Genomic DNA, 19465 nt, shown 5'->3' on the forward strand with positions numbered 1-19465 from the left:
TGAATGGGGTGGCTAGAATCAAATATTAATAACTACAAGCACAAAAAAAAACCCGTAATTTAATAGCCCGATAACCCCTCGCCAAGGGGTGCTCGTTCTTCACCTTACGAAAGGGGATCATTGCCTCGTCTCCAATATGTTTGATTAGATACGGGCCTTTTCCCATGTGATTTTCAATTTTTCCAATGTTTGTACAGCGTGATAGTTTCCTGTTTCCTGCAAGAGGGGGAGAGGTCGTAGATCGTCACACGCCGAGAACAAGAAGCAATTAGCTTCGATAAACCACGGTCTCTAATTTTCCCTGACAGCTTTGACAGTTTTGTGCCTGCAAACACTGCTGCGCTGACCGTGCTTAGCGCACCGACCGGGGAAACCGATCGGCCCAGGGCCCCGCTTGCTGGGAAGGAAAGCGGTGCCAACCCGACCCGAGGAGCTGTGTGGCGGTGTCGAAACACTCAAGAAGGTTGGCAACTGGTCAACCCTCCCGGTAGCGCTCCAGCTTACCGGAAGTTAGGTCGCATAATTCATCCTAACGAAGGGTGCGCACCCGGCTCCTATTAAACGGTATTGAATGGGACTGTTACTTCGTCTCCGGACACCTCCTTGCTGCGCTTCCTAGGGCACCGCATTGTCGCTCGCTTTGACGCACGGAGGATCAACACTGCTCGGCAGGGACCGATGCTGATTGTTTCCATTTATTGTTGCTGCTTTCTTCTAGCTCAGCTTCAACCAGGCTGACCTTCGAGAGGGTCTGCTGCTGGGGATAGCTTCCTGTTCGCTGCAGCATACGTGCTTTGTGGTCGTGGCACAATACCGTTGGCAAACATCTGGGTTTTTTTTTGTTTTGTTTCGTTTCTTTCGGGTCTAAGGGTACCCTTGTCTAAGAAACCGCAATCGCAGGATATACAGACCGGGCCGGACGAATGCGTAATTGAAGGTTTGTAAGAATGTTGCCATAATTCCATATAATTCCATGATACTGTATCGTGTTTGATCATTTCATAGCCGGCAGATTTAATCCTGATAGTACGCACTTTTTCCCAGAGATAAAAAGTACTTAGAGCTGCGCTGCATAGCGCTTGCGTGAGCTCGCCTTTTGTTGAACATGTAAACAAGCAATCAAACTCAATCTTTTTGGATCTAACAATCGAGTAACGCAGGTGGTTCAGCTTAACTAACGATTGTTTTATACCTTGTTGTGTGGCATGACCACATCTCATCTCATGAAATTTTGTAAATTTAGATCGTTAATTATAATAATTAATGTTGTTCCAATTACAATAATATCCATTCTTGTATGGGTTACTTCCGCTGGTAATGGCCTTAGCTATATGTGACTAATTAGTTCATCCATTTAGTAATGCTGCTACAGTCAGCCAAGCGTTTGGGACACTACGTTTGTAGGCAAGGTGGGCTTGTTCCAAGGCCATGCATGGAACGGTTGTATGAGAAGTCCGTATATGTATTCTGAGCGTCCATTGCATACGGCTGTAAATGAGTATTTTCAACATAATATATGTATGGCCAGCTACGACAGTGAACCTTTTGCCTCTAGCCTTCGACTACACGCCCTCGAACCGGCATCCACTCTTACTGGAACCATCAATTGGAAAGTTCAACAATTCTTGAAACATCCCATCCTTAGTAAACGCTTAAAATAGATTAAAACGACAGTTTTATTGCCATTAGCACAGAGGCCGGCTTGAAGGCAACACCTAGCCACAATTCCTGAGAGCGTTACAATTCCCACGGGGACGAGTGATCCTGCCGTTGTTGGAGTGAATCCTACCGGAACCGGGGCGGAACAAACATTCCCAATTGCGTGACCAATTCATTCGCGTTTCTGACAGGACAGAAAATCTATCTGAATGTTCATAAATAATCCACGAGCAGGAGAGGACAAACGCTGCCGGGAGTAATAATAATTAAGTGGTTCCGTTTTTTTCACAGTTGTTGTAAGCTCCATCACAACTAGGTTTGGTAGTTAATGAGTGGCATTGAGCTTAATTGATTTAAAATACAGCTGAACTGCGCATCAAGCATTTGTTTCAAAATGTTGTGTGAATGATGATCAGGGAAGGACTCGTACAAGATATTCACCAACAGGTAGCAACGTAGGGCTTTCCGTTCGATTCTTAACATTAAATTTGGTATGATGCCGACCTCTACACAGCGACAAACAGTAAGCAGCTAACAGTAAATAACAAAGAATAATGAGTGAGAAAAACACTTGCTTGCCATGAATTGATACATTTTTAAGGCAGTGCGTGAATGCAGCGTGGAGAAAGAACATATCACAAAGAATGAGATACCATTGATACATACAAAAAAAAAAAACTGTCTCAACTGGAACAGATCATATTACGAAAAGGGAAAAGTGTCGCAAGATCACCACAACGACGGCTTAACGAGGCACGCATGAAGTTACACGCACGGAAACTGAGTGCTGAGATGCAAGAAGGGCACGCACGACATTTTTCTCGAGTATCAACACACAAAAAAGTACAGCTTTTTCCACACAACTGTCCATACGAGCAGTATCGTGGGAGCATAACCACTTCTGCGGTGCGGTTGCCGACAGAGAAAAAAGAAGATAAAAATTGAGAGCCAAAGACAGGGTAAGAAAACTGTAGACGGCGGAGATGGAACGAAGTTATCCAGGAGATCTGAGAATGTCTTGTAATCGAGGGAAGAAAAAGGAACGCAAAGAAGAGACGGAAAGTTGGCAAAGTCTCTTGGAAAGTGACAAAAACAACAGGGAAAAACACACACACACGCACACAAATTGAGCTGAATTTATGCAGCCCAAAGTGTTGAAATCGATCGTGAGAAAACGCATGAAAAAAAAACACTATATCACGCATGAGCAATATGTGGGACAGGAGCAGGATGGATGAAGGCGTAGGACGCAGCCATCTAAGCAGGAGATATGTGGCAACTTTTTGGTTGAGATGCGTTAGACGTTACGCGTTTGAAAAGGACTAACATCCCGATGTATAGCATCCAGCAAGCCAGATGTTTCTCTTAGACACGTTCGAGAATGCTAAAATCTTCATATTTTCACACAACCCTTCGGGACGTGATGTTAAAAAAAACGATTGAATGAATTGGGTACTCGGTCCGATTACGTATATCCTTTAACAAGATTACTTTAATTCTATCTTGTGAACAATGTCAGACGTATCTGTACCCACCTTTGAATTCTATTCGTGTTTGTATCGCTTTAGAATTTGTAAAAATTTCAAGATCTGATAGATTGCGATTGAGAATAAATCTGACAATTACCTGACTTTAGCAGCAATTCGATCTTGAAAGCATCGGTTTAGATCTATGTTCTATTTATCTTTGCTGAATATGGAACTATGCAACTATGTATCAGGATTCAAAACGCATCATGGTGATTCTAGGACAGATCGTACTTCAGTTTTCTAAAGATCCTTGCAGGCTACGGACGCAAAGTACAATCACATCGAACGGTGATAAGGAAGACGCCTTGGGTAGCCACTTGAGTATTGACACGTTTTAAACCTGGTGGAGTTCCTGTGGTTTCTTCATCTAACAGCAATTTAGAGACCGTTGAAGTGCACCACTTGATGTCGATGGGCTTGTGGCGTTTCATGAGGCAAACAATAATTAACAACGGAGTGTAAATATTTGAGCTGAGTAAACGATTCCTTCGCCACATTCTCGCCAGACGCAACCCGTCCCTGCACACGTAGCCCCTGCACCTTGGGTGGCGGATGTGCACGTGTGCGTTGTACACCGGTATTCTCCATTCACTGGCTTCCTTTGCCGAGCATTTCGCTAAACTGTAGCCATGTCGAGAAGGGCGCACAGTATCGTTAGGGCGCTTCCGGAATAATCAGAAGAAGGACTGGCGCGGATGCTGTCGTGAACGCTACCGCACAGCATTTAGGCTCAGTTTATTTCTCTTCTCCTCTTTCCATAATCGTTCACCGTGCGCTAGATCCAGATCGCTACCGTCGCTGCTAGGGAGCCTGTGAGATACATCCCCTAGGGATATGTCTGGGCGTTTTTTTGTCGCTGTTGCTATCTATTGTGTAGTTCACAAAAAGGGCTGTAAATTGCCTTAGGTAAAACCATATTAGATTTTAAACGAAAGAAAGAAACGACATTGATAAAATGCGCTAAAGGCAAGCGCCGCGTGAAATGCAGGAAGCAAATTTTACAATTCTATGGCATTAGGCATACCGATCACGTTAGCTTCTTCATGAATAAGGATATTCCGAATTAAAAAAAAAAACCATGATGTGCATGTATGATTATCGTAGCATTGTACCAATGATGTACACTGGTGAAGGTATTCGCCCAGTTACTGGATCAGTCCCTCGTTTGTGCTGCAAATGGGTCGTAAAATGCATGCTTAGGATTTATTGGTGGCGGTGATTTTAAAAGGATCACGCTGTGCTGACAAAAAAAGTCATTAAGACGCCTGAATTAGAAATCTTCTCGCTTTCTCCTCAATCATACGCGCACACACACATACATGTGCATCGTAGTAGGGATGTTTTTTTGTTCTCGTGCCTAGGGTAATTTTAGAAAATGATGCCTCACAAAACTGATAAAAGAACACATCAATGGGTTATGTTTTTTAGGATTTCTATTACTACTTTTGTTCGGCTATTATGTCCCCTCCTTAGGGCGCAAAGAATTGTCATTAGTTCTCGCGTCGATGAAGTAATAGGGGGTAGTTAGAAAAGTAAGACAAGATCAATTTTTGATGCCTCTTAATTATGGTTCATTAATTCATGGATCTCCAGTAGGGCCGTAATTCAACCTATCGAAACCTATCGAAATCTTTTCGGAGTTAGAATCAGAATCAAGTCCGACCGTGTCACCCCCTTGCACGGAGTTGAAGTCGATACGCAGGTTCAGTAGGTGCTAGAGCGCAGACTTACTGGAGCAAGTGTGTGTGTGAGATTATTTCTCAAGCCGACCCCTGCTCATTATTTGCCGACCCCTGCTCTTTAATGATGATTGTACATTTAAGTTTAGTGTTTAAAAAATCGCAATCGCCGTTCTAGTTCTAGCAATTCATAACTTAAATGTTAAATCAAAGGGGAAGCTTTCAAAGCAATGCTATCCACTGGCAGGCAATCCACCAACAGATAGTGTCACAAGCTTTGTTTTGCTATTGAAAATAGCTCTTTTTTGCTCAGTCATTTATCGTCTGCTAAACGGAAACTTTTAGGATTCATTTTAGGCTGAGAAATTAGCTCAATTGGACCTCGCTTGGGAGCCGTTTAGTGCATTTATGGCGCTTGAGTGGGTTTGCAATGAAAGCCCCGAAATTGCATTTTGTCCAATCGCGAAACATTTGAAATTACTGACATCTGGTGGTCACGCTCGAAAACTGGCAAACATAACGATCAGCCCTCTACGTTAGCGTTACGCATATACATACTTCTTTTTTATCTCGAACCCAAGAAGCATTTTTGCTGAACGAATGTTTAAACCGTCCTAAATACAGGTATTCCCCGATATATGCCATATTCGATATATGCGATTTCACTATACGCTATTTTATAAATTTGACAGTTTTTTTTAAGCAAATAGTGCTAATTTCATCCATCGACTGTCGATATTCCTCGAAATCCCTTTTGTTCGAATTATAAAAACCATTTAAAAGGTATAAAATTGTAATCTTCAGTTGAAATCAGATCAAATAACTAAATTGGTAGCTAAAACCGACCACTTGAAGCAAATCTGTACAATTTGCTCAAAGAACTGTCAAATTTTGAAAACCGTGTATCTCGGAGACTTCTTGTATTGATATTCAAGATCGGGTAGTTTGCAGAATGTTTGTAAATGTGTATGTAATGGATATCAGCAAGAAATGTAAAAAAAAACATCAATTTTTTCTTTATGACATCCTTTAACTGTAAAAATCAAAATCGTCATATCTGCAAATCGTCGTACCTCGAGGGGATCATAACTTGGGGGACGCCTGTAACAGGAATACTAAAGTTTAATTTGTGTTAAATTGCTGTGGTGCACTGCCGAAGCGTAGTACAGTATTTCCCCGAGTTATGCGAATAATGCGTTCTGGAGACATTCGTATAACTCGAATTTTCGCGTAAGTCGAATATCACGATTTACAGCCAAAATATACTTGAGTAATAATGATTTTTGATTGAATTTAACACATTTATGCAATTTATTACTTATTCAATGCGATTCGTGTGAAAAATTCGGTTATTTCTGTCTGTTTAGTGATTTCAATTTTTTAAAAGGATTGAAAATTATTTTTCATTAGACAATTGGCGAAGAAAATGGTACTGATTTGACATCTGAATTGTCAAAAATAAAAATTTGTGTAACTCGAATATTACAATGCGTTAAAATGCGTTACATTTCATCTATCATTTTTCGTTATGATCATCATTTGTTCAATGGCAATATTTCTGGATTTTCCTGTTTATTTCAAAAACTGTGCACATATTCATTCACAAACATTGAAAATTAAGTTGCGATTATTTTGTATCCGTTTTGGTGTGCAAACAAGTACAAAAATTTTCATGCAACAGATAAACATGAAACAAATCGATTTGTTTCTCTTGCTGCAAAAATGTTCCCGCAACATGAGTTTGACAGTTTGTCCAGTACGATTTGGCAACAAATGTTGTGGCAACATTTTCATAGACCCGGGCCTAAGTCGTGATTATCTATCAATTTCATTCAGAGCTCATCCACGACGATTAAATGAGGCGTTGGCCCAAAATGCTGCTTGGGTTTGAGATAAACAAGCGTTACGCGTAACGATAACGTAACGTAACGAGGGCTGAGCCTTCCTAGTCAGACAAATCGGACTTAATTTACCCCTATCTTACCGCTAAATTACCGGTAATTTAAGAGTAATGTAACGGTAAATTAGCAATCGTTAATTTACCCATTCGAGCAGTTTGGCGGCCGCGAATTTCCGGTCCTTGTATTTTCGGCCTAACAGTTTTGAACACATTTAAAACAATACTCTTTTTGTTCTTATTTATATCTTTTCACTGACAACAAACGACAACACTTCGTACCGCTAAATTGCTCTTAAATTACTGTTACGGCCAAGCTACACGTACCGGACGACATCGGACGATGCCATAAATCCGTTAATGCCAACTGTCAAATCCCATACAAAATCGGCCCGCTGTGATCCGACACGGCCCGGCCCGACGCGAATCTCTTGTCTGCGGTCCTACGTTTTATGGCATCGTCCGATGTCGTCCGGTACGTGTAGCTTGGCCGTTATGAGGTTTCTTTACTGACCATTTTAATCACCGGACGAGCTCACAAACTGCTCGAATTGGCTTGTCGTGACGGTTACGCACAGGAGCGAACAGTGTGAATGGGCCCTATGTTGACTTTGTGTGTCAGTTTGTTCCGCATCTAACGTCATCTCTGTTCACATAGGCAACAACACACACCGCTTGCAATATCGCTCAAACAAAGGTATAAATAGTAAGGTTCGAGTTGTACGCTCACGCAGCCTATTAAAGGTGAATTTAAAAACAGTTTCCACAGCCTCAAGCCGTACCCCGTCCGATGGACGAATGAGAAGCAATCAGCCATGCCACACATCGAGCTACGACCGGACCAGAAGCTGCTGAAACCGAACTTCGACGGGTACAAGCTGTCCCTCGAACCGGTGCCGGTGCTCTCGACCGAGTTTTCGCCCACCAGTCACCCGCACCGTGTTAAAACGAACGATTGCTCCTACTACCATGCCCGACTGTTTGGCATGCAGAATCACCTGGTGCGTGATCCATGGGCGCCGGGCCAGTGCTACTACCTCGATTCGATCGGGCTGCTGCAGCGGGTGTGCTATGACAGTGCGCAGGGCCGGATGCTGCCGATCGCGGCCGTCTACAAGCTCCCAACGGTATCATCGAACGGCAGCAATGGGGAGGAGGACGTCGCTGCGCGCTACAACTGTTCGCTGCTGTTCCCATCCGAGCACCACTGCCTGCTGTCGGACGGATGCGGTACCGTGCGCGTGCTGGAAACCGGAGACCGCAACACCGGTCGCGAATGGAAAGCACAAAGCACACTCCGACCGGTGGAGCATAATCTCGCGCAAGGCGTCCTACCCGGCGGTGGCGTCCTGCTCGATGGGCGATACGTCGTACGCGACGGCAAACGCTTGCTGCACTTTCTGACGCTCCAGCTCGACGGGCAGCCGGAGGCAAAATCCAAATGCCTGCTGCACTGGCATACGCTCGAACAGCAGCAGTCGGGCCCGCCCGCCTGGACACTGTGTGCCTCCCGGACGCTGGCGAGCAACGGCTATCCGAGATTTTGCGCGCTCGACTATCACGCGGCCGCCGTGCTGGTCGCTTCCGACCAGCCCTACCGCTTCGTGTACGATTCGGAGCGCCCGGTCGTGGGCCCGGAACCGAAGCCGACGAAAAGCGAATCGGTGGAACCTCCCGCGGCCTGGGAGCAGTTTCCCTTCCGCTGGACGCAAACGCCGGACGAGGTGAACGTGACGTTCGACAAGCACAAGGACGTGCAGTATCGGGTGGTGTGCGAACCGTCTTCCGGCCCGAACGAACCCTCGCTGCTGCAGGTGTTCGCTAACGACACCGTCGTGATCGATGGCGCACAGCTGTTTGCTGCGATCGACCACGACAGCACGACCTGGTCCATGGATCCGAAGCTGTTCGACATCGCAATGCGCAAGCAACAGCCCGGCGTAATGTGGCCGTTCCTGTTCCCGGGCGCCCCGGACGAAGCCGTGCCGGAGGCGGGGGATACTAGCAGGCCACCGCCCGACGTAGATTTACCGCCCGCCCCCAACCTAAGTGCACCGCTGGAACCGTGCGATTTCGAGAGCGGCCAGGACACTTACTACACGCTCGAGCGGCTGTCCGCGGCCGACCACACGGTCACGCATACCGCTTCGCTCGGCCACGGGCCGCCACTGTTCGCGGTGACGTTGCGTGCCGGGCTGCCGGCCACCTTCGCGACCCGCCACGACGTCGATGCCTGCCTGTGGCAGCTGCAGCCGGTACCGCTCGGGGCGGAGGACTGCCGCCTGCAGCACGAGGGCACACTGCACGCGTTCGGCTACGTGCAGGCGTCGAAGCGCCAGCAGAAGTATCTTGGCTGTGCGCCGGATTTGGGGTACGGGGTGGTGTGCGAGTCCCACCGGGGTGTCTATCTGTACAAGGGGAGCTACGGTGCGAGCGGGGCCGGTTTGCGCAACCGCACCGGGGCGCAGGTAACGATCGGGCAGCATCAGTTCGTAAGCCTGAAGGACGTCGGGGAGGTTTTGGGCATTGCCTGCGAAAACGACGTGCTGATACTGCTAGCGGAGAAGGCAATCTTGGCGTTGCAACTGACCGTGGAGTAAAGAGGGCGGGGGGGGGGGGGGAGGTGTATTCCAAAGCCTTGCTTTTATTTAGCCTCAGAACGCTAGGAAACACGCCCATTCGGAAAAGAACAGCATTATTGTATCATCCTTCTGTAGCCTTTCTGCGCGATCTTCCCACTTCGCGATTGTTCTGTACATTTCCAAATCAGCTTACCTAACCCACTATTTCTGCAATGAAAAATTAAAAGATTTTATTAAAAAAAAACCTGTGACTGTAATTTAGTTAAGGTAAATAAACAAACACAATGAAACCTGCATCAGAACGACGCCTTTAAGAATGATAGGGATAAGGTAGAAGATCATCGAATACCCGAACATTCACGTTAATGTGGAATGGTATGTCATCTTCAGGTCGCTTTTAGGCCTTGCGTGAAAGTAATGGGGAAATTTTGTTTTTAACATATTGAAATAATAAATTAAATGCATGTCCTTGTGAATCTGCGCTTTGTTCACGGTGGAAAATAGAATGGTCAGCGGAAAATCACATGGAAAAGCATTTAATTCATTATTTCATAATGTGTTAGTTGTTGGGGAATTGAATGTCCTTACTTTTGGTGTACGATAAGCCATATTCTGTTAATTGTTTACGGAAATATAGCAGAAAATACCAAAATTTCACGTTCAAGTTCTCTGCAACTGTAATCCGGGCTTAAGGTATCATTAAACGACCATGTGAAAGTGGAGGTGAGATATTGGTTTTGCATTATTATCACTTTACAAATTCTACTAGATTTCCTACGCTGCATATGCACTACCAGGTATGGTTTGTCGACTGGAGCTGGAACTGTATCGAGGTACAAGTATCGTACCAAATCGGAATCTGGAACAGTTCCAGGTACTGTTCCAGAAAATTACTGCAATCGGGAGCTATTTCTGGTCCGGTATGAGTTCACGAGCGTTTCCATGACCAATACGGATTTGAGAATCAGCCCCAGGACCGTTATGGGTTCATGATAGGTGCAAGGACCGATATGGATTCAGTATCAGTACCCAGACCGGAATGGGTTCAGTATTTGTTCCAGGACCGGTATGAGTTCATTCTCAGTTTTAGGACTGGTTAGGGTTCATGATCGATCATCTCAGTTCTAGGACCGGTATGAGTTCATGATCGATTCAAGGACCGGTACAGGTTCAGCATCAATTCCTGGATCGGTATCGGTTCATGATAGGTTCAAGGACCGGTATGGGTTCAGAATCAGTTCCAGAACCGTTATGAGTTTATCATCGGTTCCAGGACCGGTATAGGTTCATTGTTAGTCACAGGACCGGTATGGGTTCATTATATAACCCAGAACCAGTGTAGGTTTTGTATGAGCCCCAATACCGGTATGGGTTCATGATCATTTCCTGAAGCAAGTTTGGTAATGGTCTCTCAAGTGGTTGTCATCAGCTACTGATTTTAATTGGGTTTTAAAGCTCATAATCTCGGCGCACACTTCTGAATACAAGAGATCCTTGAAATTTCAATTTAACTAATATCTTAAAAATGACGGATCATATAAAAGGCCTTTAGATGGCAAAAGAAAGGACATTCTTGCTGTTGTTCGATTATTTACACAGATTTTTGTGAAATATTACATTGACCAGATGTCTTCATCACTCTCCGCTGCAATTGTGATTTCGCCGTGAAAACATCATGAACATTTTACACCAGATAAATAAATGTAAATTGCAATAAGGTTTCTGTATAACTTTAGTATAAATAGTTGAGGTATTAAATGTAAAATAGCAAAGAAAAAATAATGCAAAAAAAACTACAATTTTTACCACAAACAGAAGCATGCGAATAGATCCAGTAACAGTGATGGGGACGCTTTGTTTTTAGATTGAAAATATTTATAATTTCAAAAAAAAAATAACGTACAAACTAATGTGCATTAGAGTATGACTGACTTAATTACATACACCCACCGCCTACTTTCATCATGTCGCAGTGGAACTAACCAAGACTGCGTTTAGAGCTGCGTTTGGGCTGCGCGGGCGAGATCGTGCTTGGGCTTAGAACAAGTGTGCCACCTCCTTGCAGGCGGACTGCAGGTCCGGATACCGATACTGGAACCCGTACTCCAGCACACGCTGCGGTACCACCTTCGCGCCGTTCGTCAGCAGCACCGCCCGCTCCGCGGCGAACACGAGATTCAGCGCGAACAGCGGCATGGGAAAGAAGGCGGGCCGGACCAGGGCGGCCGCGAACGCCTTGGTAAAGTCCGCATTGGTGGCCAGCTCCGGGGCGACCCCGTTCAGCACCCCGCTTACCTCAGGCCGCTCGATCGCGAACCGTATCAGCCCGCACAGGTCGTCCGCGTGTATCCAGGGCAGATCGTGCTTGCCGTCGCCGACCGGACCGCCGAGCCCGAACCAGAACGGCAGTATCAGCGACTGGATCATGCCGCCCTCCCGTCCAAGCACGACGCCGCTTCGTACGCGCACCACGCGGCAGATCGAGTTGTCCGACAGCGTGGCGGCCCGCTCCCACTCGATGCACAGCCGGGACATGAAGTCGTAGTCGGACACCTTGGACAGCTCGGTGTGCTTCTGGCTGCCCGGCGCGTAATGGCTGACGCCGGAGATGTTGACGAACACGGCCGGCTTGACCGTGGCGCGCTCGATCGCCCGCGCGCAGGCCGCCGTCGTGTTGATGCGCGAGTTCCACACGTTCTGCTTGAAGCCGGGCGTCCACCGGCGGGTGGGATCGAGCACATTCTGGCCGGCCAGGTTCACGACGGCCGTCGTACCGCTCGGCAGGCCCTCCTTCTCCAGCTCGTGCCAGCTGATGTGCTTCGGGCCCGGCATGCGCGAAATCGTCGTCACCTCGTGACCTTCAGCGAGCAGCGTCTTTACCAGCCGGCGGCCGATGAAGCCGGTGCCGCCACCTAGAAAAAAAAGGGGAGGGGATCGTCGTTGAACTTAGCATTTGAGCGAGTGCGTTTGTGTGTGTGTGTGTGTGTGTGTGTGTGTGTGTGTGTGTGTGTGTGTGTGTGTGTGTGTGTGTGTGTGTGTGTGTGTGTGTGTGTGAGTACGTGTGTGTGAGTGTGATTTACCACAGCAAGTGGTTTCGTATTGTGTTAAAAGTGTAGCAATGTTACGCAACAGGAAATTCGGTATCGACGGCCAAATCTTCCGTCTGCGTCCCGTACTCCAGCAAACTTCGTGCGAACCTTACCAATTACAACGTGTGACATGGTCGTATGTTTACAGGAATATCCTGACTGCTGGTTCAGAAGGAACTTTTCCGAGCGTTGAACTTAATTGCCATAAAAGGTTTTCAGCGCACTGCTGTGGTTGCTCGTGGCCGTTGATTGTGTATTCCAATCTGGGACTCACTGTTTTTTGTATCTTGGCTCTTAGTGTACTTTCGCCCAATTCTTTCTAACAGGTGTCTGTGGAAAGAAAATGCTGTTCGTGTGCCACGGCAAATGTTTTCCCACCGTCACATAACGAGTTTGCAACTGCGAGCGCAAATTGCCGGGAAGAAAAATAAACAAATGTATGCTCATATCTGTCAAATATGTTTATGACAGCTACTTCTGCTTCTTTTGCCATAAACCCCCGTACAACGAAAGAGGCCCCGCGGAACATTTGCGCTGAGCAGCGCAAGCCAGTCGAGCGGTTATAGCAGCAGAAAAGTACTCGATTCGAAGAGTTTGTTACATTCATTGAAATTGCTTTCGTGATGATATTTTTATACTAGATTTTAGATGAAATCGATCCATCCTTTATGTTAATTAACTCATGTTGCACAGTTTTAACTGTTTGTCACACTAATTTTAAGAGCATTTTAGCAGTACGAAGCGTTGTTTGTTGTTCCTTCGAATATTAGAAAACCCAAGTGCCACAAATGCACTAAACGACCACTAAACAGGGTCTAAACGGCTCAAGCTCTCAACCTATAAGGAATATAAAAAGTCTTATAATTCACACACAACATCAGTTAGTATTTAAGCAATCGTATCGTCGTTCTAGTTCTTGCAATACATAACTTCAATGCGAAACTTTACAACAGTACATAGGGAAAAGCTCTCAAAGCTAGCAGCTCTTCTACTGGCTAGCTATCCCACCAACAGATGGCGCCGTCAGATTTTTTTTCCCTTTTTTAAATGCATCAGTCGATTATTGTCTGTTAAACGAAGTCTTTTTAAATTCCTATCGGAATGAGTTTTGCTATTGTTTTTTCCCAATTTGCACCGGTCTGGATGAGATCATTAAAAACAGTAAATGTATGATTTGAGCAAAATGCCATTTTCACATCTTTGTGTTTTTTTTTTAAAAAATAGTTAAGGGTCGTAACATATTTTTAAAGACACTTCGAAAAATAGCTTTTTTGTTTTGTAATAAGTAATGCATTTAAAAATCATCCAAATATTTAAATACAATATTTTGAGAGGGTTTTGCAGAAATTCTTTTTTCAATGATTTTTAAAAGTGCAATTCATATCACAGTTTTAAGAATATTTTTATGAGAGGCTAATCGTAAATGGTTTTAACCCGGTCTCGTGGTACAGTCGGCAACTCGAACGACTTAACAACATGGCCGCAATGCGTTCAAGCCCCGAATGGACCGTGACGCCGTAGGTAGGACTGACTATCCTACTAATGGGAGGTTCCATAAGTCACTGAAAGCTAAGCCCACAAGTAGTGGTACAGGCAGGCGAAGGCAACCGATAACGGTTGTTGTGCCTAAGAAAAAGAATCGTAGATGCTTATGGCGGCAATTTTTTTAAAATAAAACAAACACGTTAATTACTTCTCAGGTATTGCGGGATCCCCATTGTACCGCTATAAAAATCCTTTTGCCTGTGCTTATAAAAAAAAAAAAAACCGATGCGTGTGCAGTGCTAGAATGGCCATTTTTTAATTCCTTTTTTTATTTGCACTATGCGGTTGTTTGCAAGTCGTTTTTATTTTTTTAATTATTTTTAGGAAAATTGCGGATACTGAGACAGAGCGTGGAATTCAATTCATATCGCTTGTTTTCACTATAAGGATAATATTGTATATCTATTTAAAACTAACTTTGTACATAGCACTAGGTCCTAATTGGACCAATCAATAAAATAATTACATGTTTGCTTCAGCATTCTCACGAGATTTGCAAATAATGCGAATGGCAAGCCATTATTTAATTCTTAATTACTGAATTCCTACCTTCTTAATTATTTTCATAATTCAAGTTCTTACTTAATTCAAGTTGATAAAATTTGTTCGTACATATAGGGTTAGTGTTGTATTAACAAAGTTTATTTAATTAAATCAATTATATCAATCAATTTACAGGCAGTGCAAGTTATACGTTATCAGTGTGGCAGCATAAGTACGTATTGAGAAACATCGTACACATATAAAAAAATGAACACAAACGTTTACAAAGTATTGCCAAACAAAAATAATTAAATAAATATAGTTCAACAAGCAGCATGAGGCACTGCTCAAGTGTTAAGCATAAGTCGGTGACTCGAGCATTAATGCCGAATTTGCAAAATCTTCCTTGCGAGCGCGGGGCTGTCGTGAAGTGGGTTACCGTTTCAAAGATCCCTTCGGCACGCGTAGTTCTGCATCCACCAGTTGATCCACCACGTGCCTTTCATGATATTTTACGCCAGCGTGTAGCATTGGAAAGAAATGTGAGTGCGCGGGCAACACAAATTTTGATTCAACAGCAAAAACGTTGTGCGCTTGCTACATCAGGAGATCGTTTTACTGTAAACCAAGCGACATACGATTTCCCTTTCTCTTGAGTGTGGATCGTGTGGGTGCAAGACCGTGGATCCCAGTGTACCTTAAACATTCAATATCTAGATTACGGCGCGCCACGTTGTTCCATGTTTCAGTGTCTAACAAAAAGGAAATTATCATTTTTCAACATGTGGATCATATTTTTGGTTATATTTTTTTGTTCTATAAAAGAGGAGCCGTACATTGTTTCGTTCAACTAGGATCATTGTGTCCAAATGAATGTACCAACTGAATGTGGTAACGAAGGCTACACTGGCAGCGTTTACAGGTGCTCATGGCAGAAAACAATGACCGTAAGTATCTTTGTGTGTTTAATTTTAAGGATAGTTAATCCTCAGTGCTCGTGTGTCAGTGTGTGGTTGGAAGTGGGCACTTGAACTCACCCAGAACCCAGGAAGTCCAAGTGTAGATCTGTAAGAAAGACACATGTGTTTTGTCAGATAAAAATAATTGATTGTTTTAAATCGTTGTGATAAAATTTTGCATTTTTTTATACTAGGACTTCTTATGTCTGGCTTCAAATAAAGTGTCCTGTGCGTTGGATGAGGTTAGTACAGCCATTACTTAAACTGCTACGCATTGATTGGAACTTGTCTCGATTGTCATCCTGAGTAGCTGAATCATGAATGGACTATTCTTATAACTTTTATGTTATTCCTACGAGGTAGCTGAATTGTGAATGGATGATTCTTATAAGTTTTATATTATTCCTAAGAGGTAAGCTAAATGTACAATTTCTAATTGAACACTGTAATTAATAAAGTCTTGTTTCGTTTAGTTTATTTGCTTCTCATTTCAAAAATGGTTGCTGTAAGTGTGTTAAAGCATTTGCTAATAATGCTGAACATCAAGATTGAAGGAACATTGAAGACAAAAGGTAAATATATCCTCGTTTAAAATAAAATTTTAAAAACGCATCTGTACATAATCTTTGATTTTTTTCATTCTAGGATTCTATATTGTGCTTTTGCATTAAAAATGATTAACTGTCGTTTCGTGATTCCGTCAGTATCCTGTATTTGTGGTGAATATGCTTTGGTGCTTGTTATTGTTTTTTCAGACTTCATTTTCCCAGATTACACAAATGAGGTTAACTCTTTGTCCTGGATATCCTGCCATCCATCGGATTTATAGCTAAAAGTTTGCTTTGCAATGACTTAGTATTTAACAGTATAAGCAGACGTCAGCGGGATGAGACTTATTGTTTAGAAAACTGAACAGGCTAGCATCACCGAATAGCACTTTTTCGTTTGCTAGGTCAATCATCACCTAGTTCTCAACGCGAAATCTTTTATTTATTAGATTTACTTGTTTAATGTCCGGCGAGTTAAAGCCGTTTCGCTAAAGTTACGTTTTTTTGTGGCAACCAAAATTGTCATAGGTCATCCCTGTTCCTGTTCGTATGGTGGCAAAATGTGGGAACCATTTGATTAAGTCGCGGACACATACATATCAAAATTAGGCCTGTCTAGACGGTTTGGAACGTTCGTCACACCTCCTTCCTTTGAAAGATTATTGTTTAATTTTGAAAATTTGACTTCAGATATCATTCCTTGTTTTGGAAATGTACACTTATATGCATGCGTATTCAAATGCATTCAGCGTTGAAATCGAATGGAAAAGTTGAAATGACGTATAGTCATGTAGGTTATTTGGTATAGTGTTACAGCAAAAACAGTAAAATGACAGCCACTCATTCCAATCGTTGCTTCGCTCGTTTCCGACATTTCTAAAGCATCAATTTTTTGGGGGTTTACCACCCTGAATCTTCGTCAAAAAAATATTCTGTTCTTTCTTAATTTTGTGCCATACGCATTCTTTTCTGATTTTCTTATACATGTTATACTATCCAATGGATCCTCCTGTCGGTATGTTGTGCTTTGTCTAGTATGTCGTTCATCGTCTTTTCGTTGGTAATCGTTTGTGGTTTAGTATACATTAGATGATTGCTAGCAAATTTGCTTTAAGTCGTTTGGGTGCACCTCTTTAAATATCTCGTCTGTTTCAGAGACTGCTAGCTGGGTAATGGTTTTCATTGCGAGCTTCTTTTCTATGTTTTTGATGAATTGCACAATGGCAGATTTTTCCTTCCTTCGTTGGAAATCCTATACTAATTAAGGCTCCTGTTATCCCATATATGTTTTCAGTTGGACGTCTCTTACTGATATAAGAGCACCTTGCACTTTTTTTGTTTCAGATGTTTGCTATCAACTCAATAGTGTTTTCATTCCTTTTTACCGATGTTTCTAGCTTTACTTCGTCGTATGCTAAGACGAGGAACATCCTGAGTTGATCAGACTCTAACACGTTTCCTAAAACATTATCGGAACTTCATACGTTTCAATTTGGTTTCATCTAAGGTGATCTTGATGCGCGATACAGCGTCTGCTACAACATTCTGTTTCCCTTTTACAAATTCGACTATAAAATAGAACTCTTCCAAATCTAATCTCCTTCTCGTCAGTTTTGATGACGGATTTTTCAAACGGAACAGAAAGACTATTGGTCTATGGTCCCTTTTGACGGTAAACTTTTAACCGTGCTTGAAATGCATTATCGCCCTATGTATTTCGGCTAGTTCCTTTTCTATAGTAGCCTTATTCACTTCCCGTTTTGTGAAGGTTCTACTCGCGAAGCATAGCGGCATATCTATACCGCCGTGTTCCTGTGCTAAAACTGCTCCGCACGCTACAGTTGAAGCATCTGTGGTTAGTATAAATGGTTTACTGAAGTCTGGATATTGTAAAACCTGTGGACTAATCATTGTGTTTTTACACACGAATACTTCTCGACACTCTTGTGTCGATTCAAATTTTGTATTTCTTTAATAGACTGTTACTAGCGGTTTTGCTTTCAAAGCAAAGTTTGGGAAGAACTTTCTGTAATAATTGCAGAATGCTACGTACCTTCTCACGTCGTCTGCGTTTTGAGGTATTGGGTATTAGTTATACTGTCACATTTCGAATCATCCGGAAGGATGCCTTTGTCGGTTATCTTGTGCCCAAGATAAGTAACTTCCTTTTCGAAAAAGCAACTTTTTTCTGGGTTTAGTTTGAGATTGTAGTGTCTCAGTCTGTCAAAAACCTTTTTCTAATTTTTTTAGAAGGTAGTTTTCTGAAGTTCCTACAACTACAATATCGTCGACGAATACAAAAGCGCATACCGGCATAAGGTCTGTCATGGCTATGCTCATCATTCGCTGAAAACTGTTTGGTAAAATGTTCAAAACCTGTATATTTTTTACACGATTCTTCCAGTGGTATTTGGTGAAATCCTGACATAGGATATAATATGCTAAAACATTTAGCTCGTCCTAGCTTATCTAATATGGAGTCTATTATAGACAGCGGAAATTTATCTGGGAGCAGTTTTTTCTTAAGCTGTCTAAAATCGACTACTAATCTCCAAGTTTGATTTCAGCACATGTATTGTGTATGTTGCCCGTATTGGCTTATAGAGGGCTGATCCACCTGCGGGTTCTGGGTCTCCATTTGAGTGTGAAGCGACCCTTTTTGTTTATCAAGACATATGTGGTATATTAAAATTAACTAAAAAAAACTCTCACCCAATGGCAAGGGCAACCTTCTACATGGGTCTTCTGGGGGTCCGCAAAGTGGACCGGGAACCTAGAACAACTCACGCACACGCACTTGCCCACCACATGCACTTTCACAATCACTTTTTTCTTTTTTCTCAGTATCTCTAATTAGCACTATCCCACCGCTGTCACCAATTGTAGCGGGTGACAATTCTTTCGAACACAGGAACTTTTATGTCGAAGAAAAGTGAACACGGAAAGTTAAGCGAAGTATGGTCTCGATCGAACCCTCGATCGCGCTTTTATGCTGTGCTAATTAGTTGTGACACGGACGAGGGGAGTGTGGCAGGTTCTGGTTCGGGTTATGCCATGAGGTGTACATCGTCGTCAGCAGATTTGGTTGGTGAAGGTTCATCAGGATGGTCAGGTTACACTTATGCAACGGACGGGTAGAACAACGGAACTTTACTTTGCGCGACGGGTCGGGTTTCCAGGCGGCGTTTAAACACCGCGGGAGTATTAACCGTTTTAAGGTGCAAACTTGTACTTGAGGTTGAAGAAGGGGTATTGCTGATCGGTCAACCAACTGTACAGCTGATAACCAAGTGGTACGCAGCAGCTCCAGTATTTCCCCTTTCTCCTCCACGACGTCTGCTTCCATTGGGATGTACGGCCCGATGTATTCTCCGTCGTTGTTGAAGTTCTTCAATCCATGCCACGTGTTCATATTGTTCTTTCGGTTGTAGTGATACTGACGGCGATGATGGCGGCTGGAAGTGTCTGCTTTCTTTATCTGTCTTCAGGCTATTG

The 19465-nt window shown here is 43.5% G+C and overlaps 2 protein-coding genes across 4 annotated transcripts; one reads left to right on the top strand and one right to left on the bottom strand.

Annotated features, from left to right (window-relative positions):
- The first annotated feature begins 7246 nt into the window (after positions 1-7246).
- On the top strand, positions 7247-9648 carry LOC1272452 (nudC domain-containing protein 1). The gene is made up of 2 exons (XM_311171.4): positions 7247-7461; positions 7525-9648. The coding sequence occupies exon 2, from the start codon at positions 7580-7582 to the stop codon at positions 9362-9364; it is 1785 nt and encodes a 594-aa protein (XP_311171.3). The 5' UTR covers positions 7247-7461; positions 7525-7579; the 3' UTR covers positions 9365-9648.
- A 1551-nt stretch (positions 9649-11199) lies between these two features.
- Positions 11200-18821, bottom strand: LOC1272419 (epimerase family protein SDR39U1). 3 transcript variants are annotated; one of them, XM_061650692.1, is made up of 3 exons: positions 18683-18816; positions 15501-15528; positions 11200-12258 (listed from the first exon to the last, which is right to left on the bottom strand). In XM_061650692.1, exon 3 carries the CDS (start codon positions 12176-12178, stop codon positions 11384-11386), a length of 795 nt encoding a protein of 264 aa, XP_061506676.1. In that variant the 5' UTR covers positions 12179-12258; positions 15501-15528; positions 18683-18816; the 3' UTR covers positions 11200-11383. The 3 variants fall into 3 exon arrangements, with proteins under 3 accessions (XP_061506676.1, XP_061506680.1, XP_311172.4); XM_061650696.1 differs by lacking the exon at positions 15501-15528 and having other exon boundaries at positions 18683-18821; XM_311172.5 differs by lacking the exons at positions 15501-15528; positions 18683-18816 and adding an exon at positions 12549-12897.
- Positions 18822-19465: the final 644 nt, after the last annotated feature.

This window comes from Anopheles gambiae, chromosome X (assembly GCF_943734735.2).
Source record: "Anopheles gambiae chromosome X, idAnoGambNW_F1_1, whole genome shotgun sequence".
Lineage (NCBI taxonomy): Eukaryota > Metazoa > Arthropoda > Insecta > Diptera > Culicidae > Anopheles > Anopheles gambiae.

What these genes read in the sequence shown, in the direction of transcription:
- LOC1272452 (XM_311171.4), top strand. Translation starts at nt 7,580, where the DNA reads ATGCCACACATCGAGCTACGACCGGACCAGAAGCTGCTGAAACCGAAC.